Genomic DNA, 26208 nt, shown 5'->3' on the forward strand with positions numbered 1-26208 from the left:
CCTGTGCCATTTATTGTGTAAAATGCCCCAAGACATTAACATTATCTCTGATGCTCAAGTTTTTCTTGGCTTTCTAGCTAACATTAGCTTGCTATACTCGTTATGGGTATAAATATAATTTTTCTTTTTTTTTTTTTTTTTTTTTGCACTCTTGCAGCTTTGAATGGATGACACCTGCAAAACATTTGAGGCAGTTGTTGATGACCAGAACCTATGCAAGAAACTCCATCTCATGCTCATTAACAAATTTTAATGTTATTGTAGCAGTAATAAGCCAAGTGTTTTTTTGTTTTTGTTTTCTGAATGCAGTTTTAAGAGTGTAGCAATGTAAGTCTTCAATTCAACTGAAAAGTACTGCTGTTGTGATTTAAGTCACAATTTTGCTCAGATTGACCACATTTGAGTCTTACCTCTGGTTTGTTGTAAGCATCTGCATTAGGTGCAAAGACTGTGAAGGGGCCACGATTTCCAAGTTCAGGAATATTATTTCGCTGTAAATTCAGTTAAATCAGTCTCATTCAGGCTAAAAACATCATTGTTAAAAATGACTAAGAATAAGCGTACCATCAGTCCAGTGTAAAAGTCTCCTAAACTTCTGTTTAGAATTTCCTAAAATGAAAGAAATAAGTTACTTTTAAGGTATTGCTACATTTGTGTGCCTGTTTACATTTTGCTGTACTTCTCACTCTTTTCAGGGTGCCTTTGCAAGTTTCTCCATCTCCAATAAAGCCAGGCCTACAAGTGCAGTTCCTCTCCAGGGGTCCTGTCATGGTACATTGGGCATACCTGTGACATCCTCCACTTTTCTGACATAGAGAAAAAAAATTGATAGTGACATTGTTCCATGCTATTCATTTTAATCTTTGAGCTGAGTGCAACAATGTCATTTGTAATACAGTGGTTTTCAACTGGTGGGCTGTAATTCAGAATGGATGAACAAGTGGGTCTGTTCTGATGAAACATTAACTTTTAAAACATTTAGAATAGAAACCAATGAAGAAGTCTTCTAATTAAGGACAATTTTGGTTTAAGTTTGTTCGGTAAACAACTCAGATGCTGTTGATGCACTTTTTGTGTAAATTGTGTATTGTGTAAATCTGAGTGGTGATGTAAAACCAGTTGGGAACCACTAATATAGTCCTTTTTAATGTAGTTACCAAAAGCACATACCTCAAGACAGACATTGATGGCTTCACATTGCTTTCCATCCCCAGAAAAGCCTAGTTTGCAAATGCACGCTGTCTGAAAACAAATTAAGTTAATATACGGTGTCATTACTTCAAATTGATTCTAGGGGTGAGTCGAATCTTTCTCAATTATGCATGGGTCATTTTTCACTCAAATTAAATGTTGTTTAATGCAGTGGTTTTCAGCGGTATGTATAATTTAATTACAACGTGAAGTCGTGAGTGTTATTTTCTAAAATAAGGTAGATGAAATATAAAAGTATGAGTTCGCTCACTTCATTTCGTTCACTCCTTTCTGATATAGTGCACTCAACTGCCATACATTTTTCATAAGCTGAACTCAAAGATCTAAGACTTCTATGTACACAAAAGGCCTGTTTCTCTCAAATATTGTTCACAAATCTGTCTAAATCTGTGTTAGTGAGCACTTCTCCTTTGCCGAGATAATCCATCCACCTCACAGGTGTGGCATATCAAGAAACAAAAGTGTTGCGTTTATAATTTTGTTCAGTGTATGTATGTGCAAATAAACACCGTGTATGTGCACTCTCTGATAGCTTTTTGCATGAGCACAGTTCAGTACATATGGGCAAAAAAACACTCTGATAGAGGAACTGTTCACTGGTCATGCCTTCAGACAGATCACCACATTCTACAAATTCAGAATGTTTTATTTGCTTTTTTTAATTTGTGTTTAGCTCTGTTCAATAATTCTGAATGGATCGGTATAGATTTATATACAGTCAGGTTAATGCACCTGGTATAGTGGTCTGTTGGCACCTCCGTGTGGTCCTGTTTGGTTTTACAACTTGACTTGTAGCTAAAATGCTCTAAACCAGGGGTGTCAAACTCAATTCCTGGAGGGCTAGAGCCCTGCAGAGTTTAGATTCAACCTTAATTAAACACACCTGACCCAACTAATCAAGTCATTCAGGCTTATTTGAAAACTACATGGTATGAGTGTTGGAGCAGGGTTAGAACAAAACTCTGCAGGGCTCCGGCCCTCCAGGAATTGAGTTTGACACCCCTGCTCTAAACGAATGCAACATTTATTTTCTTTCCTCACACTTTTTGCTGTTGCACTGTATACATAAATTGGGAATTATGAAAATCAAAATGTTTTATGTTTATTAAATGTATATAAAAACTTTCATCCTCAAGCTTGAACTTGGTAAAAACAATTTATTTAAAATGTTTCAAGTCTTAATACTTTTCCTTTTGTTATACTGGGATTAATCATACCGGGATGTATGTTAAAATTGTTGGATGTGGTGCCCTACCCAGAAAATTTTCCACCAGCAGCCACTGGTAAGAAGCCTTATTTGGCAAATATTTCCTCTGACTTTTTGAACAGATTTAGTCCACAATTATTTTATTTTGCATTACATTCATGAGAATTGTTTATACAGTGTTGATATTTATGGTGTTTAATTTACAACAGGAGAAAAAATGGTTTCTTTCCACCTAAAAGTGAAAGTTTTTTTTGGGAGGGTTATTAAGAAAGTATTGCTTAAACCGTATGGGAGTATTTCTGCAGCCTTTATGCTGCTAAATAAATGCTGAAATGTATTTTTTGCGGTTTGAAATGTAATGCTTTGTGGCATTACACTTGAAACCGCTAATAAACCTTCAGATTATTATTATTATTTATTTGTTTATTTTTTTTTGATAGGGGGTGCAGAGGTATTCATTAATTAAATTATTCATTAATTAAAAACTAACAGATCAGCTGGAAGTTGTATTTTCAAACTTTGAAGTGTTGTTACTACAACTCGTATGCTCCTTAAACATTTACAGTACATTTAGAACATGATGTATTGTGTTCCCTTTGATTTCTTTCACTTTTCTTTACTTGATATTAAAATTACCTTCATAAAACCTACAGAAACCCTGGATTTACTTATAAAATTGTATTTGATTTGTTTGTTGGCTGTATGAATGGTCTGTTTATATTTGCGTCCTACCTTATTAGGGCCTGTATGAATGCAGTCACCATCTGCATGGCATCCCCCATTATTACCATCCAGGCATGGATTGATGGCTTCAAAAACACACACAATCATTAACACATATCAAATACAATAAGTTTGTTTCATTTGGAATACACAGCACTGCAGTCACGGTATATACAGTATCTCACAGAAGTGAGTACACCCCTCACATTTTGTAAATGCAATGTAAAGTAGTGAGTGTACAGCTTGTATAACAGTGTAAATTTGCTGTCCCCTCAAAATAACTCAACACACATATATATCACGTTTTATCACACTTTTATTATTGTGTTTCTCCTGGACCTCAAACCCAGGACATTGGCACTGTAAGTGTCATGGACTACCAGTTGTGTACACTACCCTTCAAACTGGATATTAAACTGACATATACACTTACAAATGCATACTTTTCCATCGCCTGCATAACCCGGGTGGCACACGCATATTCTCCGTCCTGGGAGAGTTCGCTTGCACACGGCGTGGACCGAGCAGCCACCGTTATTCTCTGCACATGCGTCCACCGCTTGGGTTGGAGATAACACCATATAGTACATTAAACCACCATTTAGACTCATTGGCTACAAATGTTATTTGACAGCAGTATGTTTGAATGTTTCTTGAGATGCTTACCTGTGCAATATGTGCCGTTGCCCTTAAATCCTGCAGCACAACTACAGTAGTATTTACTGTCCACCACGTTCAGCAAGCAGCTACAACAAACATCAAACCCAAGTCATAAACGCAATATTTAAAGAGCATAGAAAGTATGAATGTCACAAAAGCAAATCCAGGTCACATTTTGCAAAAAGTGCTTAATCAACTGTAGATAAGGTCTTGCAATTAGCAATAGGTGTACACATCTAAGGAGGGAATAACCAGCGCTCTCTTCCACCTTCAATACCACGACTGAGGTGAGACCCTTGAGCAAGGCACCGAACCCCCAACTGCTCCCCGGGCACCGCAGCACATGGCTGCCCACTGCTCTGGGTGTGTGTTCACGGTGTGTGTGCACTTGGAGGGGTTAAATGCAGAGCACAAATTCCATACTCGGCCACACGTCACTTCACTTTCACTTTCTTTTGAAATATAGGACTAATACAAATTTAGATGCATGGTTCCCAAGAGGACTCAATTAAGAACTTTTCACAAATTTCAAACCACTCTCTCAGTTAGAGGAGTTTGATTTTTAAGTTAACATTTCACCCAAATTCACATTACCATTCAAAAGTTAGAATTTTTTCATGAAATCAATACTTTTCATCAGCAAGGACACTAAATTGACAAAAAAATACAGTAAAGACCTGTATTGTTTGAAAGTAGTTCCATTTCAATCCATTTTAATAATTTTTGAAGGATCATGTAACACTGAAGACTGACTGCTGAAAATTCAGCTTTGTCATCACAGTTAAACATTACATTTTAAAATGTATTCAGATAGGACACTTCTTTCAAACTGTAATATTTCATAATATTCTTGTTTTTACTGTATTTTTGATCAAATAAATGCAGCTTTGGTGAGAATAGGAGACTTATTTTAAAAACACTTCAAAATCTTACCAACCCCAACAAATAAAGCAAAAGATAATGCCTATTTTATTATTCTTAGAGAATGGAAACGGTAAAATTATGCATAAAAATTATGTAATTTTTTTTTTAATTGAACAATATTTTTGTTTTGATTTTGAGGTGTAATATGACATGATCTCTACAGGTTTTGTGTGATTTACCCAAGAATGTTTACTTGATACAGATGGTAGTACTGTAGTACTTCCAAGATGTTCTTCAAAGAAAGTAAACTTACTTGGCACTACTGTGGCATTTTCCTCTGCACATATCTGATGTAATAGCTGAAAAGAGTCAACATATATTATCTTCATTTTTATTTACAGATTACATTAAATATATACTCAGATGGTGCAAGGCATCCAAATGTATGTATCAACATTCGTGTGACAGGTGAGCATCATACCAACGTTGCAGTTTATTCCTCTCCAGCCCAGATCACACATACAGCTGCCGTCTCCATCCACACCGTCTTTGCAGCGTCCGTTGACACACTTACACTCTAAACAGAAAGATAGTGCATATGCAAACTTTGTATGAGCTAATTGTTTACAGAGTATGTAGTATATGAAAGTATGAGCTTTTAAATGTTTAATACCTTGATCACAGTGAATTCCATATTTTCCAGCTTGGCAAGTCTCACACGCGGTGCCGTTAAACCCCTGGTTACACTGACAGATGCCTGTGCCATTGATCCCATCTACACACACACCATTGGCAAAACAGGACTGACCTTCTGGCCCCGGACACTTCTCGCAGTTAATACCATAATAACCCGCACAACACTTTCTTTCCTGCAAAGAGAGAGAAACTGTTTCTGATATCTGCCTTATTTTTAACATATAAGAGGACATGGCCATTTGTAACTGGAATGTACTAGGCTTCCGGTGTCATCTGCTTCCAGTTATTTTTTTGCTGTACAAAACAGCTTGTTATGCTGCTTGATGTTGGAAACAAGTACCTATATTATTTTAATGTACCATTATATTATAAACACACTGATTTTCCATGCAAAGTTTTTCAGCACTTCATTATTCTTATTTACCCATAGCGGCTAATGAATCGCAAGTCTTGTACATTCACAGAAAATAGCTTACTTTCATATTGAAAATAAGGTGGATATCATCATGTATTTTTTTTTTTTTAAATGAACTCCAGAAAGCTCTGGCTGCTTGTGATTGTGGAAAGTGAATGAATGCATCTTGTACATACAATGTTGACTTTCTCACAAGAAACTTTGCATCCGATGGTCAGCAGTGTCTCTCCAAGGTATACTCGACTATAAATGCATCTTTTCTTTCGGCTCATCTGAGAACAAACAATGAATAGGAAAAGTTTCAAGTTTGTTTGTTTGTTTTTTTTTCCCACAGGGAATTTGGAAAGATTTCTACTCTTTTCTACTCGTTTGTGATTTCAATTAATTAAAATTTTTCAAATAAAAAATAAACTTGATAATTTATTAAGTTCCCTTACTAAAGAAATCAAAATGTGTAAATTGTCAATTTGTAATCAAACTAATATCAAATTATACAGTATAAATTCATTTTTCAAGTGAATCGTAAAATGACCGTCTTAATATAATATGAAATATTGGCATCCAAACATTTTTTTTTTTTTTTTGGACCACACTGTACACTCACCCGTCTTTTTGTTCCTGAAGGGCAAGGGTTCTCAGATGGGTGGAAACAGTCCATGCAGCGTCCCTACAGATACAATGTACATATTTAGATTGGATATTTAAAGGATACAAGTAAAAATGACTAGGTAAAATGGTTAAATAGATATATTGCACCGTGATAATTTTGGTGGTAGCTCTGTCACAGCGGTTGTTGGGAATGCTCAGGACTGCAGACACGGTGTGGATCACACCTTTACTGGTCTCTATATCAGTCACATTCACCTCAGCCTCATTTACAAGCAACTATGACAGAAAAATCTTTATAGAAGACTTAGCATTTGATTTACTAAGCTGACTTTTAAGCTGAATTTAGCACTGACTTACTTTCTTATCTTGCCGGAAAATTCTCAGTTGGTACGAAAAGCCAAGCATGGTATCTTTATACAGTCCATCCACCAAATCTCCATCTTTTAGAGTCTCATTTATTATAATGTGATACTGGGTCACATTCAAATCCTAGAAACAAATACACAAAATTCATGATGCAAAAATGAGACACTATATAATTAATATCACTACGGCTGTGTATTTTAGTGTGTTTGTATAATACCATTGACTCCTTGCCCGTTCTACTGAGGTATTCTCGGATCGCGCTGTCTGTTGGAGCAAACACAGTAAAGCCCGAAGACTCCTCCATTTCATCAGTCAGGTTGTGTTTCTGCATAAATGCAAAATAAGTACAATTCAAAAACAAGTCCAAGCCATATGTAGAGGATGATTATTTTTATTCATGGTGTGGCAGGCCTGCAAGACTTAAGAAAAATTAGCTGACTCACCAAGAGAGAGCTGTGGAAGAGAGTGAGATCAGCCCTCTGACTCAATACTTCCAGTAAACCTTCACTCATCTGTTGCTCAGGCATCAACACCTAGAGTGAACAACAGTGGCAAATTTCTTCAATCTGTGTGTATGTCATCACTTTATCAGTAAGTTTGCACTTTATTTTAAATTTAAGAAACTCTAGGGTCGTACTTTGTCAATAAAATGGATAACTCCATTCTTTGCTGCCATATCTCCATAAGTTATTTTTCCTCCTGCGACAATAGTGGTCTGAATAAAAAGACAAACAGAAGACATGATAAAGAAAATATCTTGGCGGAGTTGAATGACAGACAAAATTGTACTGGGATTAATCGAAAAGAAAAGCCGTTTCCCTCTTACATCATTGGTTGAGTAAACAGGAAGTGTCCTTTTTAAAAGGGAAAGCAGTCGTGGGGAAGGGGATGCACGGAGATCACTGAGGGCATATATCCCATAAACAATGTGACTTCTGTGAGGAAAAAAAAACAGCTAGTTGTATTATAACAATGAAAAAAAAAAAAGATTAATCATTATCAAAACTATTGAAATATGACAAATTAGCTGATGTGGTTGCATGACAATTATGTGTCGTTACTTGATGAGACTTGGAAGGTTACTGCGGGTCATCCAGAAGTCTTTGTCTTCTTGACTCAGTTTCTCTGTGGCCTGAGCCGATGGGACGAAGAGTGTGTAATTTTCTGTCTCTGACAGCAGTTGAGAAAGATCCGCTCGCTATGGAATATTTCAGATTCCAGAACTTATTAGGAACTCAAACATCATTTATACACAATCAGCCTTGAAAATCTGGACATAACATAAATAATAATCATAATAAATCTAAATTACTTACATTTTAGACACAATATTACCAGTTACTTTGTCTTTTTTTGTTCCAAAACAAATCCACAGCAAAACTGTTGGATGTCTCAGAGTAGTGACATATAGTGATAATAAATCAATGTTTTTAAACAAACTGTGAATGATTCATTGACTCACTCATTTAGTTCCCAAATGAATCAGTGTTTCTGAGTGAATTGCTTAAATTAATGATTCCTTGACTCGCTAATAAAAAGTAACTTGTCACCACCTAGTGGTGTAATGATGTAATCTGCAGAAAGAGTCAATAAAAACGCCCTATCACTAAAAGTATGGAGTCTGTCAGAAACGTGCAAACACAGACAAGTGATACAACCAGTGAAAAGCTTAAAAAATGTTGTGGACTATATATTAGCAGTCTCTTAAAGGGGTCATATGATGTTGCTAAAAAGAACATTATTTTGTGTCTTTAGTGTAATGAAATGTGTTTATGCGGTTTAAGGTTAAAAAAACACATTTTCCACTTAAAAGGAAATATTGAAATCGCATCATATGACCCCTTTAAAATGCTGCTTGTCCAATCATATTCAAGGACCAGAACTGTTGTATAAATGGGGTGAATTATGGTAATTGGGACATTTTTTCCCCAGTCATCACAATGCCAAAAAGTGTTCCAATTTTAATTCACTCCCTCTTTTAAAGAAAATTTTGACTCTAAAAACACAAATTACCAATATCCAGAGGTTGAATTCTAGAAGATTTGGGTTTGTTGCCACCTCCTGCAAAAAAAAATAAAAAATGAAACAACTAATGAATAATGTTATACAAATATCCTTTTTTAAGTAATAGCAGTTCTTGAATTACATACAGTATAAGCCTGACCTCTGTATAACCTCAACAAAAAATAATAGAAAAATAACACAAAATCATATACACAGTACCTGTGCTAGGGTTCCATAACAGATTTTTCCATCACCAGCATAACCGTCCTCACACACACAATGCCATCCACCAGGGTTCAGGAACTGGCAGGTGGCCTATGAGAAAACAGGAAAATGAAAGAATTCCGCATACATAGTATGAAAAAATGTGTGCAGTTCTATGATGATTTGTTTGAGCCCTCACCAGGAAATGACATCCACCCTTCTGCTCCACACACTGATTGACAGGTTCACAATCCCTCCCATTGCCGTGGTAACCATTTTTGCAAGCACAGTCACTCTAGGGTAGAATATCAATCATAAAAAATCCTGTAAAGATGGGGTTCGGGAATCACAATGCCCCCTCACCTGTCCTGGGCCTACATAGATGCAGGTGGCATTGGGGTGACACCCTCCTCTGGATGGATCCAGACAGTTATTGATGGCCTGGCACTCATCTCCATCCTCTCTCCATCCGCTCAGACACTGGCACGTGTGTGTGCCTGGACCAGTCTTTATGCATTTGGCCTGAGAACAAAAGAGATTAAACATGCTATCATAACATGGTAACATTAAACACAAGCACACAGATGCGTCTGACTTACATTGATGCTGCAACCTCCACGATGTGGCAAAGCACAAGGATCGCTTTCCACGCACATGTATCCATCCCCTTGGAAACCAGGCTTACACACACACCTAAAATCACATAATGCATCATTGATATTTTCCTTTCTTAAAACTTTTTTTTTCTTTTTTTTGTTGAATATCTGATAATGATGGTCCCCTTGCAAAGGACTCCCGTAATGCACTAAAAAAGCAGCTATACATGTAAGACTCATTCATGTGTGATATTAAAAATTAAATAATTAAATCTGGACATCATTGTAATAATAACATTGTGATTTTAAAATTAATTAAATATGGACATCAGCATAATAATAATAATAGTTATTATTGTTATTATTCAGAAAAACTATTAATAATTCAAATGCATTTATAAAAAAACTGATATATTATGCATATTATGTGAAGCAATATTATGGATAGAGGACTCATAAGAATAATTTATAATGTGTGAAAAAAGCATTTTGATATTAAAAGTGAAATAATTAAATCTGGACATAATCATAACAACAATAATTTCTAAATAATTAATAATGATTCAAAAGCACTTTTTTACAAAAAAAATATTTGTCTAAAGCAACTGCAACTTTTTAATTTTTTAAAAAATATTTTTTCTTTTAGATTTTGGCACCCTTCGACACCAAAGGTCTCCAAACTTCAGTTCAAGTATAGTATTGAATAAATAAAAGTAGCAAATTAAATAAAAAAATATATATATATATATAAAATAAAAATGTTAAACAGACACTCACGTGAATGCTCCTTTATTGGACACACAGTTAGCATGAGCATGGCAGGGCTGGTTGGGCCCACACAGCTGGGTCTGCTGCTCGCAGAACTCTCCGGTATAACCTTCTTTACAGGAGCCCTGCTTGCATTTACCGCTGGCCTCTGGACGGTGATCACACACGCCGTGTATGCATCCACAGGCTGGTGTTAGGAGGGATGCAAAGAAAAACAAAAAAAAATTGTTACTAAACATCTGGAATATTCCCAAACCCCCATGCTGTGAGTTGGTCAAGAAATAAATTCATACTTTTGTCACAGAACGGGCCATATTTGTTGGAGTCGGAACAGTATTGGCACCGTGATCCTTTGAAATTGGGCTCACACTGGCATGTGCCGTTTCCATTGATGCCCTCTGAGCACTACAACAAAAGAAAATATAAGTCAAGAACTTATGACATATGAATAAATGCTGAATTGTACAGTATGCATGCATGTGAATGTGCATGGGGTTTACCGTCCCATGAGAGGAACAGGGGGCGGTGAAACCACCCGGGCATGGGGAACAGTCTGGTCCAAAAAAGCCTTTACAGCAACGAGGGGTCTGGTCAAGACAAATAATGGCTAATTTGACTGGATCAGATTAACCAGCAAAGCTAGATGCAGTTTCAAGTTATGTCATATGCTCTGGTATTAAATGCAGATAAATACTAGTGAATCAAATACTCACAGTCTTTGTTTCATTGCATAAGAGGGAACAGCCAAGGGTGGGTATGCTTATGCCAAAAGTCTCCTTTTTGAATACACAGCCTCTGGTGAATATATCCTGAGTATGAGGAGACCACAAATGGGTTATAAAAATAAAAGTGTGGCTACTACGTACAATTTCACTCCAATTTAAAGGAATAGTTCACCTAAAAGTGAAAATTTGCTAAAAATGTGCTCACCCTCAGGCCATCCAAGATGTACAGTGGGTACGGAAAGTATTCAGACCCCCTTAAATTTTTCACTCTTTGTTATATTGCAGCCATTTGCTAAAATCATTTAAGTTAATTTTTTTTCCGTTGTTTCCTCATCTGAACAAATGTGGTGAAATTTAGCATTGCATCACTTGCTCACCAATGGATCCTCTGCAGTGAATCGGTGCCATCAGAATTAGAGTCCAAAAAGCTGATAAAAACATCACAATAATACACAAGTAATCCAAACAGCTTCAGTCCATCAATTAACATTTTGTGAAGAGAAAAATCTGCATGTTTGTATGAAACAAATCCATTATTAAGGTTTTTCACCAAAGAATAACAGTTTGGACTGTTTTCGCTTGTAAACGTTACTTGATCTGTGCAAATTTCTCTCCTGATTCAGATGACTTTTTTGGAGAAAGCGAAATTATGGATAGATAACTTGGTCTGAATTTAAAAACATGTTAATGATGAATTTGTTTCTTAAACACATTCTTCATGCTTCAAATGACATTAATTGATGGACTGGAGTCTTGTTGATTGCTTACAGATTATTGTAATGTTTTCATCAGCTATTTGGACTTTCATTTTGACGGCACCCATTTATTGCAGAGGACCCATTGGTGATTGGCAAGTGATTAATCAAGTAAATTTCAACAAATCTGTTCTCAAGAAGAAAAAAATCTAATTTATATCTTGTATGGCCTGAGGGTGAGTACATTTTTGGGTAAACTATTTATTTAATGCCAACCTGATGCAAACCTCAGTTGAGCCTAAAAGGTAACATTTAAAACAAAGGTTTTATTTTTTTTTTAACTTAAGCTTTGCTGTTTTAAATTATAGCATGCACTAATGGTTATTTCTGAACAATTTACCAGTGATTCACCAGTTGGACAGGTAGATTTGGAGACAAGTGTACAGCTAACACATGAATCCTGTAACAAAAAAACAAAAAGACACCCTCTCGTGTCAGTTTGGTAACAATCACTTGTTGCAAACGAAAGGGAGGTGGCCAATCTATTGTGCGTGTAAAAGAACAAACAACAATTTTAAAGATGAAGTGTGTAATTTCTGTTGTTTCTAAACCGGTTTCATGAACACTGCCCCCCTCTGGCATTATTGTGGCATCCCATAGTGTTTATGCTCTTTCCAGTAAGTCAAACTGTGAATTGCTTATTTGTAGGTGTCTTTAAACACTGAACTGGATTTTTGACATAGAAATACCTTCAAGACAGAAAGGTGTATCTGTATCTACAGCTAAATCGCTATGACTGGTCACCACAAATACGGCTTACCTTATAAATATTGGTTTCTTTGATGTCACACCTCTGAGGTATGATGGGTTCTATGGACGGAGGGATTAGAAGCCCCTCCAGTGAATGAAGACGGCCATTCTTCGCTTCAACATCCAGTTCCAGAACCGACTCCCCATTGACCAGGATCTGCCCCTATATGTAACAGAATCAGCACATTAACTATTAACCACTAATATTTGACCATTAGAATGTGTATAAATATGTATACTTTTTGTGTTACTTTTCAACAGTACAGTAACATTTTAAATCAAAAAAATTTATTTTTCCTTTTTTGGATTTAGTTTTAGTTAGTCGAGATAATAATCCTGACTTGAGGTCACGTGAGATGCAGAAAAGCAAACACTTAATACTGTAGTTTGAATAGCAAAAGAAAGTGAACTACTTGCAGTGAAGAATTCACAGATCCCCCCCATATTTGCTAAAATATAAACTTGCTGCAATATGGTGCTAAAACATGACTAGATAAAATACACATGTGGATTTAGGTTTATGTCTCTTAAATGCATGTGAACAAATATTATCTATTTCAGCTAAATATATAACAAAATATGATTACTCACAGCACTCGTTACATTAAATGTCAGCACCTGGTCGGCCATGGTCACAGCACGAGGATTCGACACAATGAAGCTGGCACTCAGCTGTGCACAGATATGACAGACAGTATTTAATTAATGATCTAGAAATGGATTTGAATCAAGCGGCAACCTCCCGCTATCTCTCATGAAGCCAACACGGAAGTGACTTAAACTGTAATTCATCGACTGGCCACTAGAGGCTGGCTGCAAAAGGGAGTCAATCCCATAGACTCGCCATGTTAAAATGCCCAACTTTACAGCAGAATAAAACATGTTTACAGCCTGGTTCAAAAAATGATTTTGGTCTATATAGTTAATTTTGCCCTTCATGACAGCTGTGACAGGTGACAGGTGGATTGCCGCTGCTGTCACCAGTGGCGGTTCGTGGGTTTTAAAATAGAGGAGGCACACTAATTGTATTGGTCTGGGATCCCTGACGATTATTATTATTATTATTATTTGCTTAACCACTTTAAAATGGCTTTTTGGTTGCTTTTAGTTAGAAAACGTAAAGAAAACGACATGCATACTGCAAGATAATATAATTTCACTTACCTGGCCTATCACTTGAAGCAAACATCCATCCCTTCTTAAATACATACATTCACACACACATTCACACACAAACCTGAGAAGTGGACACTATGTGATTGCGCATCAGTTCAAGTAGTTTTGTCTTACCCTAAATTGGGAGAAATGAAAAGATAATGTAAAGTGATGCTTATGTGACTGGATAGAACATATACAGAGAATGTTACACACACACACACATATATATATATATATATATATAAAATTAAGCCATGTTGCTTTTCTGAGAAAAAGAAATATCAAAGTGTTCAAAATATATATACATCAAAGAATCCTGCAGTCTTGGTGAGCATAAGAGAATTCTTTCATTTAAAACATAAAAAAAAATCTTACAAACCCCCACATTTTGAATGGTTTTGTATATTTCCACAAAAGGTAATTTAATTTTAAAAGTAAAATCTAATAACTCACATTCATATTTGATTTGAATGGACTGATTAAAGTAATTGAAACAAAAGGATGACCTAGGATATGTTTTATATTGTCAGAAAAAAAATGACCTATTAAAAAATAAAAAAAAGTCTCTTAAAATCAGCTCTACACTGTATTTAAAAAAAATGTGCTGGTACATTTCTGCCAGGACAATATCCAATTAATTTTACAGATATTTCTGTTAACCCTAAAACAACTCTAAATAATGCAATGAAGTGCAAAATTCAAAATACAGGTAAAACTTCAGATTCCTTCATATTAATATAGAACACTGTGGCCTATTTTATGGATTAGTTGTTTTATTGTTTTTTTATACAGTTTAGCAAAGATTTGTCCTATAATAAAAAGGTCATTTCTAGCACAGGTCAATTGTCTTATAGTACATTAATTTAGGGTTAAATCGAGTTTAAAACTGTTACCTCAAGCAGAGACTTAAACTGAGAGAATTTTCCATTTCCTGAGAGAATCTGCAACAGGTTTTCCTGTTAAAAGACAAAAAGACAAATATACATTGTTGGCCCTCCTAACAATCAAAAACAACATTAAGTAAATGTAAGTGTATGATGTTTATGTAACAGAAATCCTTTATCTTCACAAACCTCTTTCTCGCTTATTACAGTGGAAGGAACTGCATCCATCAGCTTATCAACCAAATGGATGATTCCATTTGAGGCAAAGATATCTGTCTCCACAAGAGTTCCTTTCTTACGGCTGCCATGGAGACGGATTTTTATCTGCTCTGCCTTGAAAATAGAAGTTTACCAGTTACAGAAACAATCTAATGTAATCTCTTGTCATCTTCACACACACACACACACACACACACACAGTGAAACATAAACAGATCTGAGCAGGAAAGAGTTAAGAAAAGAAACAGGATGTGATGATTCCTCTCTTGTATCCTGCATTTGCACATCCCTGAAAACAATCTGGTCAAACACACACAACCTACATCTGTCATTGATTCGGCAGCCATGCCAGTCAGAGTGTAGTAGAGGATTCCCTTCTTCAGCGAGTCAGAGTTCACCTCTCCCGCAACCATGTGCAGCTTAGCAAGATAGCGAGCTCTCATCTCATTAGCCAGCAGGGTTTTCACCTGGAGCAAAAGCATGCTTTAGTATTTGTTTGAATGTATCCACCTTATTTTGCAACATGCAACTAAGCTGTTTTCTGTGAATGTGCGAGACTTCAGTTTGTTAGCAGCTATAGGTATAATAATAATAACTAAAAGGATAGATTAGACCAATACAGTAAACATTTCTATGCTGATCTGAAATGGTTTATATGGCTTATTGCTGGTTTGGTGCTGGTCTAGTCTAGCTGCTGCATCCATATAGCCATTGAAAATTTTACAGTGCTACAAAAAGAAATAAATACATTTGTTTTAAATAAATGCTGATATTTTGAACTTTATATTTATCAAAGAATCCTTAAAAATGTATCGCAGTTTGCACAAAAATATTAAACATCACAACTGTTTTCAAAATTGATAATACAAAAAAAGTTTCTTGGGAACCAAATCAGCATATTACAATGATTTCTGAAGGATTATGTGACACTGAAGGCTGCAGTAATGATGCTGAAAATTCAGCTTTGCATTATAGGAATTGCATTTTAAAATATATTAAAATAGAAAACAGTCATTTTAAATTGTAATAATATTTCACAATATACTGTAGTATTTCACAATAATTATAATTACGACAATATAATAAAATAATATGATAAGAAATACCAGTTTGCAATATCAAGCAGAAGTTGTATAGCTAAAAATAACTGGAAGCCTCACACATTCAAGTTACAAATGGCTGCATCCGTTCCTACATTAAAAAAAGGTGGATATGATCGATGTATCATATGTTGGTGTGTCTGTGTTGTCTAACTCACAGATGTGCCCTTAAAAGCCTTGTTCACTGGTACAAACACTGTAAACGGTCCAAGGGAGGTCAAAGGCCATGACATGAGTTTATCTGAAACAGCAGAAATAAAATTAGCACTACACTGTATGTGGCTACTGTGTCTATTTTATTTATTATTAGGAACTTTAACATGTTAGATAATGTCGACACCTAAATTGAAAGAAGAAAAAATCCTCTACCTTTGAAAATGATGAAAACCCAATAATAACAATAATAATAATAAATAAACAAATAAATAAAAAACTGGGATTGGTTTGCCAGCAAGTCACTCACTGAACAGTGTAATGGCACTGGAGAGCTGACCCGTCCACTCTCCTCCTGGCTTTGAATTTAAGTCCTGCAACTGCTGAATTATGTTCCCAAAGCATATTTTCCCATTTCCAATGTAACCTTCACGGCACTTACAGCTGAAATGTTTGAAATTGAAGGCGTAGTTTTGAATATGTGGAAAAAAAATCAATTAAAAATCAACCAAACAATTGAGAATTTGTCACCTACTCGACTGTTCCTGGTTCCACTGTGGCACAGGTGGCATATTTATGGCAGGAGTCTGGTTTGCACACATCTTTTACACTGCAGCCCTTTCCTTCAACAAACTTCTCAAATCCCTCCAAACACTCACAGTGAGACTGTGGAAAATTGAGAAGATGTCAAACCGTAATCAAAGCAATCGGTGCATTCATGCTGCTCAGAAAGGTGCAAAGTGTTTTAAAGTGTTTACAAACACACCTTTCCAGGACCATCATACACACAGCGTGTAGAGCCAGATGTGCAGTTGCCCAGGTTCGTCTGGCAAGGGTCTATGGGCATGCAGACACGGCCATCTCCACTGTAGCCTTCTGTACATGTGCAGACATGCTGGTTCGGTCCTGTATGTTCACACACTGCGTTTGCATGGCACACGCCTCTCAAGCAGGGGTTAATTGCTGCATAAACAGTGTGACAAAGAAAGACAATAGATTAGTGAGATCAAGAAGCCTCCTGAAATTTCCAGATTTGACCAGTACAGTATACATTCCTATGCTGGTCTGAAGATAGGTCAAAGTGTTAATTGCTGGTTTGGTGGTAGTCTAACTGGTGCATCAGAATAACCATGCTTTTCATGCTTTTTTTTTTTAAAGACTTTTAAAAACATAAAAAAAAATCTTACTGGCCCCAAACTTTTCAAACTTATATAATTATGATTATAACTTATTATAACTAATATATAACCCACTTCTCAATAAAGATTTAACAAACCTTTCCTACCATTAGCAGTGTAAGGGCAGTACTCACATGTACACTGGGTTCCATCACCTTGATAACCAGGTTTGCACATGCACAGAAGCTGCCCTGTGGACATGTCCTCAATACAACGAGAATTCGGCCCACACCGCAAAGTAGCACATGCTGGGAGCTCTGAAGAGAAAAAACACACTCACTCTTATGCTGCTTCAATGTCACATGTATCATATACACACAGAAATACTCCAAGGTCTTACCTCGATCGCAGTCTATGCCAGTGTACCCAGACAGACATGTGCACTGTCCTGTGCCCTTCACACCACTGTCACATATGCCATTCTTGCAACTACACACTGAATAGCACATGCATCAGTTAGAGCACAGTACCAGTACCAACACCAACACCAACAAAACACAAATCAATCAATACAGCTGTACAGAACAAAAAGTGACTCTAACCGTTACTGCACTTGTGTCCATATAAGTTTGCTTTACAATCCTCACAAGCTGTTCCCTTAAAACCTGGCTGCAAAAAAAGTCCAAAACGTCTCATCGGATGCTCAATAATAGTGTGTTTGATTCAGACAGAAGAAGAGAAGGAAAGGAAACTTACTGCACATGTGCAAGTCCCATTACCCGTTATACCATCCGAGCAGGCTCCATTATTGCTGCAGGGTATCGCTGCTGATCCTGGACATTCTATTGACAGAATAAAGGATGTCTTTAATTAGATTTCATGATGTTAAAAGTGAATAAACCTTTTTAAATTGTTTGTTTCAATCAGATAAAATGGCCAATTTGGAGACATCAGTCACACATTTGAGTAGAGAATGATGCTAGCAACACCAAGGTCATGGGAATGCATGGATTTAACCCTCATGTTGAGATCTGGTCATTTTGACCAGGAGAGGGTTTTCTTCTTCCTTACTAAAACTTATTGACTTTGCTCACAACTCTTCCAAAAAAAAACTAAAAAAATTTCATCTTGGTAGACTTTTGGTGTTCCGAGTCAAAAATGACCAGCTTACAAAAAAATTGCTTGTAAATCTCTCATTATGCTATATTTTTATCAAACACTGGATTCAGTCCTTTGATCGACTTGCTCTATTTCAATTAGCACAGGTTTTGTTTTCTTTTTGGAATTGACTGGTTGTAGGGCTTACTGATCTGAGCTTATGCACCTCAGTTTTTGAGTGAACATTGCCAAAATTAACCATAAATAATGCTTTATTTTGAAATAATACTTTGAATAATATTTTGAAATACTCAAAAACTGAAGTGCATAAGCTCAGATCACTGAGGCCCATTCCCAATCATTTAAAAAAAGAAATAGGTTAAAAAACTTGTAATTGAAACAAGTTGACCGAAAGATTGAATCCAAGATTTGGCGATAATATTGCATATTGAAAGATTTAAAGCAATTTTTTAAAAGGCCAAATTAGGTAAAAGATTTTCAGCACAGCACAAGTGTTAAAACATATATACCAGCACCTTGAAAGTAACATAAGATTTTTTGGATAACTGTGCCAACATGCATAAAATCTAAATGTAAAAAATTTAAGTTGTTTTAAATTTTGCTAAGGCGAGGTCAGCAAGACTGGGTGAGAGTGACGTGAGGGCACTGTGCACTCACTGATCTGAGATCATGGTTTTCTAAGACTGATCTTTGGTCAGTGGGTTTGGGGTGGTATAGTCTCTGCAAGAGGATATGAGTTAGCAGAGTTTCTCTGTTCTTCAAACAGCCCCTCGTCTGTTCCACTGACCCTCATTCATCCTTTCCTTCCCGCCATTGTTGCCCTGGACACTTAGTCCTGACAAAATCCCTTCATCGAGATCAGATCCTTCCCAGCAACTCATACATACACATACATCAGCCACAGACATGACACAACAAATAAAAGCCACACTTGCAGAATATGCAGACAGTTGGTGATGAGCAGGCCCACTTTCTGCACTTTCTTCACATTTTCTGTACTTACTGAGAAGGACAATTTTGTGCAAATGGGTAGAATACTAATCTTCACAAATGAACAAGTTCAAAACAGTGACTATAAATCCAAGAAAAATGCTACATGTTGCTCTATGCAAATCAGATTTTTGGACAGTCTAGTTCTGAATTTCCTCCCATAATGCTTCACTAAGCTTCCATAACGCTGACCCGTCTCATAGACGCAAAGGTCAAATCATTTAACTCTTGAGGAACAATGCAGGAAGTTCTGCTGATAAAAGACCAAAGAAACCAAGACAACACACAGCAACTAAAGTGCTTGACTCAGCGAACTCATAGTGGGATCTGTTTGAGTGCTGACAGACAGAGGAAATACTGGAAATGAGACCTCCACAGTGTGTTGGTCAGCAAATTCCTGTGGTACGGAAGCACAGACCTGCCATATCCCTCTCAGAGGGAAGGAAGTGCACAAACCCCTTGTTCCACAGCAGCTCAAAACTTCCTCTCATAGTGTGTGACAAGACACACAATAATATGTCAGCTTATATGTACTGGACATACAGCTCCCACAGGAAAAACAACTGTGAGAAACAACACCATCATGGTCTCATAATCACATAAAATGTTAAAAATGGAAACAGAAAGGATAAAGTGTGCCTCCCAAATATTGACAACTTTGGAAGGTCACATTCATACATATGGGATTTATATCCCTAGTCAAAAAAAGAATGCTAATGGAATTACTATCATAATTTGAAAGCGATCCAAAAGGATCTTATCAGAATCAAATAAGAATTCTACTAAGACTCACATAAGATACTGCTGGATAAACAAAAATTCCTACATCCTAGTTTATTTCTTCTGGAAGTTCAGTTGATCCAGTAGGATCATATTTTATTTTTAGAGGATGGATGCTTTTATTGGTTATATTATGTCATTGCGATCCCTTAGGATTGGTTAAGACAAAATTATGAGAAATCGTCATTAAAAACTGATATGAATTATGACAGAAATTCTATTTCCATTCCTTTAGGATCTTTTAGACTAGGAATAATAGTAATAGTTATGTTTTTCAACTTCTTTTCCCAGGAGGAGCCATGTTTCCCCTTGTTTGTGTTTCAGTCTTGTTAGTGGTCGCATCAGGATAGTTCCTGTCCGACTCTTCCGATCAAAATATTCCCTCAGTGTATCTTCCCTCACAGAATGATGGAAATTCCAAATTCCATTTAAAATGTGTACAAATCAGAAAAGAACACAACAATCGTTTTAGGTCATATTCATCTGGTTTAAGAGGTTACTGATGTCATAGGTCTTCTATGGAACAGAATTTAAACAGAATTCTACACAATTCTTCTTCAATGACCTCAAACTCACCAATGCAGTCATTGCCCCAGTAACCTGGACAGCACTTGGGCTCCACCGTGTCTTTGTAACACTCGAACGAACAGCCCGTGACAGACAAAGCTAATGTGATGTGATACCTAAACACACATTGAGAGATTATTGTATAATTATTGCCTCTGTATTTTGCTTATGCACAAAGGAAACTCCTCATCTTGTCACAAAAGCTGTTAAAACAGTGGGCTTTTTTGTCAGATATATAATAGTATGGCATTTAATTCTAAATAATTCAAAGAGCTTTTAAACAAATTGTTACTGTCCTTGTGTACACATTTGGTCCCCATAATAGCAAAACCTTACCAGCACTCACAAACACACATTTACCTGCAGTCCTTTGCACTTTTCTCTGGCTGCCTCTTGGTGTAGCCATCAGGACATTTTACTAAAGGCGTCAAGGAGCAGGAATGACACCTTGATGTAGTCACCACCTGGATGTTCTGATCACAGCGGTTCTGGCCACAGACACCAAACAAAATCACATATAAACACACATACACATAGCATATTAGTTCTCACAACAAAAAAAGCAAACAAAAGACTGTGTTCAGTGCAATGTTCTCTTTCATATGGCATTTTCACAAAACCAATAAAGTTGGAAAGCATGCTGATCTTAACACCTTTCATTGATTTTCCAAGGAGATTTACCTGATTCGTTCATGACTTTACAGCTGACCAATAACATTCTCAGGATTATCTTACCCAGCATTCCACTGTGCATGTCAGACGATACTGAAGAATTGCTTACATAATGTGTCTTAAAGTGCTACATTTTTCAACTGCAACCACAGAAATGTAAACATTCACCAACTAAAAATAGAGAAAGTATCCCTGGAAATGGATATGAGCATTAATATCGAAGAGAACTGCATGTTTATGTTGTTCTATGATTGTAGACTGACAAAGTATGTAAACAGGAAACGGAAGTAGAGCAAGTTTTGATTTGAGACCGAGTTAACTGATTAACCTTGGAAAGCATATATATGTGTCAGTACAAGTAAACCAAAAAACTGCTTTCTCTATTAATTCTACTCTACTAACTTGTTTTATCTTGCAGAATAACTGTTAAAATCAATATGTCACTTATGATCACCCATATTGCATGGCATGTTGTATGAGTGTGAATCTCACCTGCGATGCTGCACCAGCTGTACAGAGTATCTCAGTCCCCAGCAGTAGGATCAGACCTCCACAGATTGAGTTTAAGAAGAGCTTCATGGTAATTATACTTTCTGTTTCTTTTTCACACTCTTTCTGGCTCTCTGAGGTCCTTCAACAGACTGTGGCTACACAGGTTGGCCTTCTGCCTTTTCAACAGGTCCTCCCTCTCTCTTTCCTGTACCGCAATAACATGAGAGTCAGAGGGCGACACCTTCCCCTAAAATTTCAGGCAAATGCCTAAATCCCTTTCAAATTACACATACAATTATCACTCTTTCGTTAACCATACCAGAGAAACCCATTAAATAGAGAAAATAATTATGCTTGGTGTTGTGTTGAGACCCAAGAGCACTGTAAAATAAATAAATAAATCAATCAATCAATCAATCATTTTCATATTGTAGTGTTTTTTAATTGTTTTTAGTACAAGTAATATTTAAGTTTACTTTTAATGGTTTAATGTTTGTTTTTAAAATCATCTTTTTCTTGTTTTAAGAATGTTGTTCTAACATAATCTATCTAAATTTAGTTTAAAAGCCAGAAAGAAAGAAAGAAAGAAAAAAAAAGCCAATGGGGAAAGTTTAGTTAAAGATATAATTCTGTTACAGAGGATTGATTTTGAAAATCATTTTTTCTAATTTGAAAGATGCTGACATATTTTTACTGGAAAACCAGACAAAATGCTGATTAAGAAAATTATTTTTGCAGCGCGGAAATGAGATCATTATGGAAGCTTGTTTCTATGGAATAAAAATAAAATAAATAAATAAGAAAGATAATTGTGACTTTTTTTCTCCCAATTATGAGTTTATATATCACAATTCCAACTATTTTTCTCCGAATTGTGAGTTTATATCTCGCAATTGTAACTTTTTTTTTCACCTAATTCAGTGTTTACATAAAAGTATAACAGGTAATTGCGACTTTTTTTCACGATTGTGAATTTATATCTCACATTTTGGACTTTTATTCTCAGAATTGTGAGTTCACATCTCGTAATTATCAAAAAGTCAGAATTGTGAGATATAAACTCATAACTGTGAGGAAAAAAAGTTAGAATTGTGAGTCGCAATTACCTTTTTTTTTTTTTTCCTCGTGGCATAAACAAGCTTACATAGATCTTGGTGCCATCAAGGAGAGATGTGGAGAAAAATCCTGATTTCTTTGGCATTGATGCAACACATTTACGATTATGAAGACCAATCAACAAATATTTTGCTGAATAGTTGGTGACCAATGCAGCTAGAAAGCTGGGAAGAAGCTGGTCAGTTTCCAGGAGCGATGAAACTGGTCTGTGTACGTGAACTGAATAAACAGAGCTCAAGGCAGAAGAATCACAGGATGTCCTCACTCATAAATAAGCCAAGTGGTCAGGTGACGATACCCTGTCACACACACACTTCCTGTATGTCTTGCTGCATCATGACTTTCCTTCCATAGTTCCTGAACTTTCATACTAAGGAATTCCTTGTAGACCACATGCGTCTGTGTTATATATATTTGGCTATGAGGTGGTTAGTATGTTTTATAATCATGAGAGTGCATATACAGCGCTGTGTTTTAACACTTATGCATGTGTTGATAGTTGTTTTTCCCAACTGCTTAGGAAAACAAATGAAAAACTGCATGACCACCCGCTCAACTGTCGTTTCTACGTGCCAAAAGCTATTTGAAATGGTTCTCTGAAATCTGCTCTGAATGGACTCCCAACCAGCTGTAAAAAATCAAACACGTTTTTATCCCATTTAAACTGTAATTGACACCCCAACCACAAGAACACAATGTACTTTACAATATGCTATAACAATGAACGTATGTGGGCCTACTCACCACAATAATTATTTGACCAAGTTAGTTTCTTACTGTTCAGAAGTTTCCTGAAATTGACATTTATACATGAATTGGGGTTTTGAAAGAGATGTTTTAGGACACTACACCTTTTCACTTACATATGCATTTCGCACATGGCATGCGCAGATTGCACACTCGACTGCTTTGCGATACTTAAACTGACCTTGACCTGACTTGCAGAAGAAAGTTGTGCAGTTGCAGGCTACACTTTCAAATTCCAGTTGTACAAACACGGGGACGTTCTTATTTCCATTTTTTGTTGTTTCCACATTTGCTTTGTGTTGTACAAGGAGTTGGTTGTGCAACAATTATGCGTTATTTACACATAAATGATCGATGATCTGTTATTTACATGTTAAAATTAACACATATATAAAAATGTATACAGTATATAAAAATAACGCATATTTGAACCTCCTGGCAAATCAATCAATGGGCAGAAGGAATTGTGTGCAACAGGTTTCATTTAGAGGCCTTGTTACAGTAGGTTTTATAGGACTAATATTGTGTAAAACCCTTTTTGGGTTTAATGAAACCTTCATTTTTTTTAATGCTAAAATAATGATTAAAAGTCAACGTCTTGAATCAGTCTCCCTCTTGTGGTCTTCTCTGGCAAGACTCTGTGACTCCACCAGAGGGAGGCAGATACAATCATGTCACTGATGGATGGATTCATTCTGTTCATACCCCCCCCTCCCCCCCTCCCCCCATATGTGTACAAGACAAGACAAGTCAGCCCAGTTCATATAGGATCAGAACGAATCGCAACTGTATGATGAATTGTTTAAAAAAAACATTTCATAGCAATATGGTGAGAGATAGTAAGAAAGAAACAAAGAAAACATACAGAATGAATTAAGGCAGAACGAGCACTAAGACGTGTGTAGAATCTTAACATTGACTCTACAGCAGTTGTTGTGGGAATCGTCGACATTTAAGCAACAGTTATTGGCAGGAAAACAGTGCTGTCAATCCAAAACCCCTCAGGCCTCAACCAACACAACCAAACAGAGCCACGAGCCCCTACGGACTTCTGGGAAGGCAGACAGAGCATGGCACCACTCATAGAGCGTGCAGGAATGGGCCCGTGAAAAAAGCGTGACTCTTGGCTTTGGATGTAATGCTATGCTTGGATGGACATAACTGATCATTCACATATTGAGACAAAGGATGAACGATGATCGGGATGAGCGATGACCCAGGTCTCCAAAGGCCAGCGTGGATCAAATGAACATCCAAAACATATTGTGCATATGTGCATGTGGTCGCACCACCCACTGCGATGCATTCAGTCTCGACTCAACGGCACACACACAGAAAAACTGAATAATTTCAGAAAAAAAAATCTATTCAGCTTAGATTAAAGGAATGTAAAATACTGCATGGAAATACCTCAAAAACCTCTGGGGTTCAGCATCAGCAAACACTGACTATGAAAGGCAGAATAATTTCATTAAAATATAAGGAAGGGGTGGGACCCCATATTCTTCCATTTATTATACGATTGAATTTCATCTGCAGAAACATTTGTCTTTGTTTTAACAGTTGTGCTGCTTTTTCCTCACCAAACTACACTTACAGAACATTAAGAAACAGTTTCAGCTCTTTAGCAATGATGGAACAAAACCTGAAAAGGTAATATTGCAGTACAGCAGATTTAATTTGACAAATCATCTAATTTTACATATGATTTAACCATTAAACACATACTACAGAGAATTAGAAGGTTGAAAGAAGGCACTGAAGAAACCAAGAGGTTGGCAGCCACCTGAGCTGTTGGCTACGTCTGAGAGAACAGATGTGTCCACGTGGACTCCTTTTGCCTGCATATCTCTCCAGGATGGGTTGGCACCAGGTTTCCAGGGCTGAAGGTCTGAGTGCTGCTCTTAAAAATATACCTGGAGGGTTACATTGATTGATGTAAGTTTTCAACGGAATTGATTTGGGAATCACTGTCTGTGATTCATCAACTTACTGCCCACAAGGTGCAGAATTGACCAAAATGATGACAAGGTTCTATTAGCAAATCTCTTCTAGGGTGAAATATCAGGTCAAAATGTCTCAATTGATAGCATGAATGATCTTCTGGAGGAACTAAAGAGTGAGAAAATGGCAATATTTCCAAAAGGAAATCATTTATTGGATGGAATTGGCTTGAGAGTCATGGTACAAAATAATCAGAATTTTTTTTTTCATGGACAGAAAAAAAGTCTTTAAGAAAGCTTGATGCAACTTGCACTCAGCGGTAAATACAACCACATGAGAATGAACAAGCAGACATTCAGAGTGAAATCACGAAATGCAACGTGAGAGAGACTTTCCAACGACTTTAATAGATTTGCCAGCATGTGCAAGAACTCACAGGAATTTTTCCTTCTGTCACTGGACAGAAGATCACTGATATGTTCTGCGTGTGCTGCCGTAAACGGTCAATGTCCTGTTGGCTGGAATGTGGCTACATAAAAGAGCCACTTGCATTAGCATTTAAGGGCTGTTTAAGAGAATGCAGCCATGGTATTTG

At 36.6% G+C, this 26208-nt stretch overlaps 1 protein-coding gene across 1 annotated transcript in view; it reads right to left on the reverse strand.

Moving 5' to 3' along the window:
- The window catches only part of LOC107656211 (stabilin-2-like), a 35302-nt gene extending 13409 nt beyond the window's left edge, over positions 1 to 21893 (reverse strand). Inside the window, exons 1-45 of the mRNA XM_016443977.1 lie at positions 21807 to 21893; positions 21003 to 21130; positions 20652 to 20758; positions 17943 to 18028; positions 17789 to 17855; positions 17587 to 17682; positions 17381 to 17503; positions 16835 to 17031; positions 16604 to 16734; positions 16379 to 16512; positions 16074 to 16156; positions 15139 to 15282; positions 14786 to 14929; positions 14606 to 14668; positions 13792 to 13845; positions 13146 to 13226; positions 12565 to 12717; positions 12145 to 12204; positions 11038 to 11133; positions 10825 to 10911; positions 10618 to 10729; positions 10334 to 10511; positions 9560 to 9653; positions 9324 to 9482; positions 9160 to 9255; positions 8976 to 9071; positions 8766 to 8813; positions 7814 to 7950; positions 7579 to 7687; positions 7390 to 7467; positions 7196 to 7285; positions 6970 to 7077; positions 6744 to 6875; positions 6534 to 6662; positions 6382 to 6444; positions 5954 to 6049; positions 5340 to 5535; positions 5148 to 5243; positions 4980 to 5025; positions 3809 to 3888; positions 3576 to 3701; positions 3152 to 3228; positions 1171 to 1242; positions 687 to 806; positions 411 to 497 (exon numbers count right to left, since the gene is read on the reverse strand). Of these exons, the coding sequence (XP_016299463.1) occupies positions 411 to 497; positions 687 to 806; positions 1171 to 1242; positions 3152 to 3228; positions 3576 to 3701; positions 3809 to 3888; positions 4980 to 5025; positions 5148 to 5243; positions 5340 to 5535; positions 5954 to 6049; positions 6382 to 6444; positions 6534 to 6662; positions 6744 to 6875; positions 6970 to 7077; positions 7196 to 7285; positions 7390 to 7467; positions 7579 to 7687; positions 7814 to 7950; positions 8766 to 8813; positions 8976 to 9071; positions 9160 to 9255; positions 9324 to 9482; positions 9560 to 9653; positions 10334 to 10511; positions 10618 to 10729; positions 10825 to 10911; positions 11038 to 11133; positions 12145 to 12204; positions 12565 to 12717; positions 13146 to 13226; positions 13792 to 13845; positions 14606 to 14668; positions 14786 to 14929; positions 15139 to 15282; positions 16074 to 16156; positions 16379 to 16512; positions 16604 to 16734; positions 16835 to 17031; positions 17381 to 17503; positions 17587 to 17682; positions 17789 to 17855; positions 17943 to 18028; positions 20652 to 20758; positions 21003 to 21130; positions 21807 to 21893 (4746 nt within the window). The remainder of the gene's footprint in view (positions 1 to 410; positions 498 to 686; positions 807 to 1170; positions 1243 to 3151; positions 3229 to 3575; positions 3702 to 3808; positions 3889 to 4979; positions 5026 to 5147; positions 5244 to 5339; positions 5536 to 5953; positions 6050 to 6381; positions 6445 to 6533; positions 6663 to 6743; positions 6876 to 6969; positions 7078 to 7195; positions 7286 to 7389; positions 7468 to 7578; positions 7688 to 7813; positions 7951 to 8765; positions 8814 to 8975; positions 9072 to 9159; positions 9256 to 9323; positions 9483 to 9559; positions 9654 to 10333; positions 10512 to 10617; positions 10730 to 10824; positions 10912 to 11037; positions 11134 to 12144; positions 12205 to 12564; positions 12718 to 13145; positions 13227 to 13791; positions 13846 to 14605; positions 14669 to 14785; positions 14930 to 15138; positions 15283 to 16073; positions 16157 to 16378; positions 16513 to 16603; positions 16735 to 16834; positions 17032 to 17380; positions 17504 to 17586; positions 17683 to 17788; positions 17856 to 17942; positions 18029 to 20651; positions 20759 to 21002; positions 21131 to 21806) is intronic.
- Positions 21894 to 26208: the final 4315 nt, after the last annotated feature.

This window comes from Sinocyclocheilus anshuiensis, unplaced genomic scaffold (assembly GCF_001515605.1).
Source record: "Sinocyclocheilus anshuiensis isolate Anshui unplaced genomic scaffold, SAMN03320099.WGS_v1.1 scaffold183, whole genome shotgun sequence".
NCBI classification, from domain to species: Eukaryota; Metazoa; Chordata; class Actinopteri; order Cypriniformes; family Cyprinidae; genus Sinocyclocheilus; species Sinocyclocheilus anshuiensis.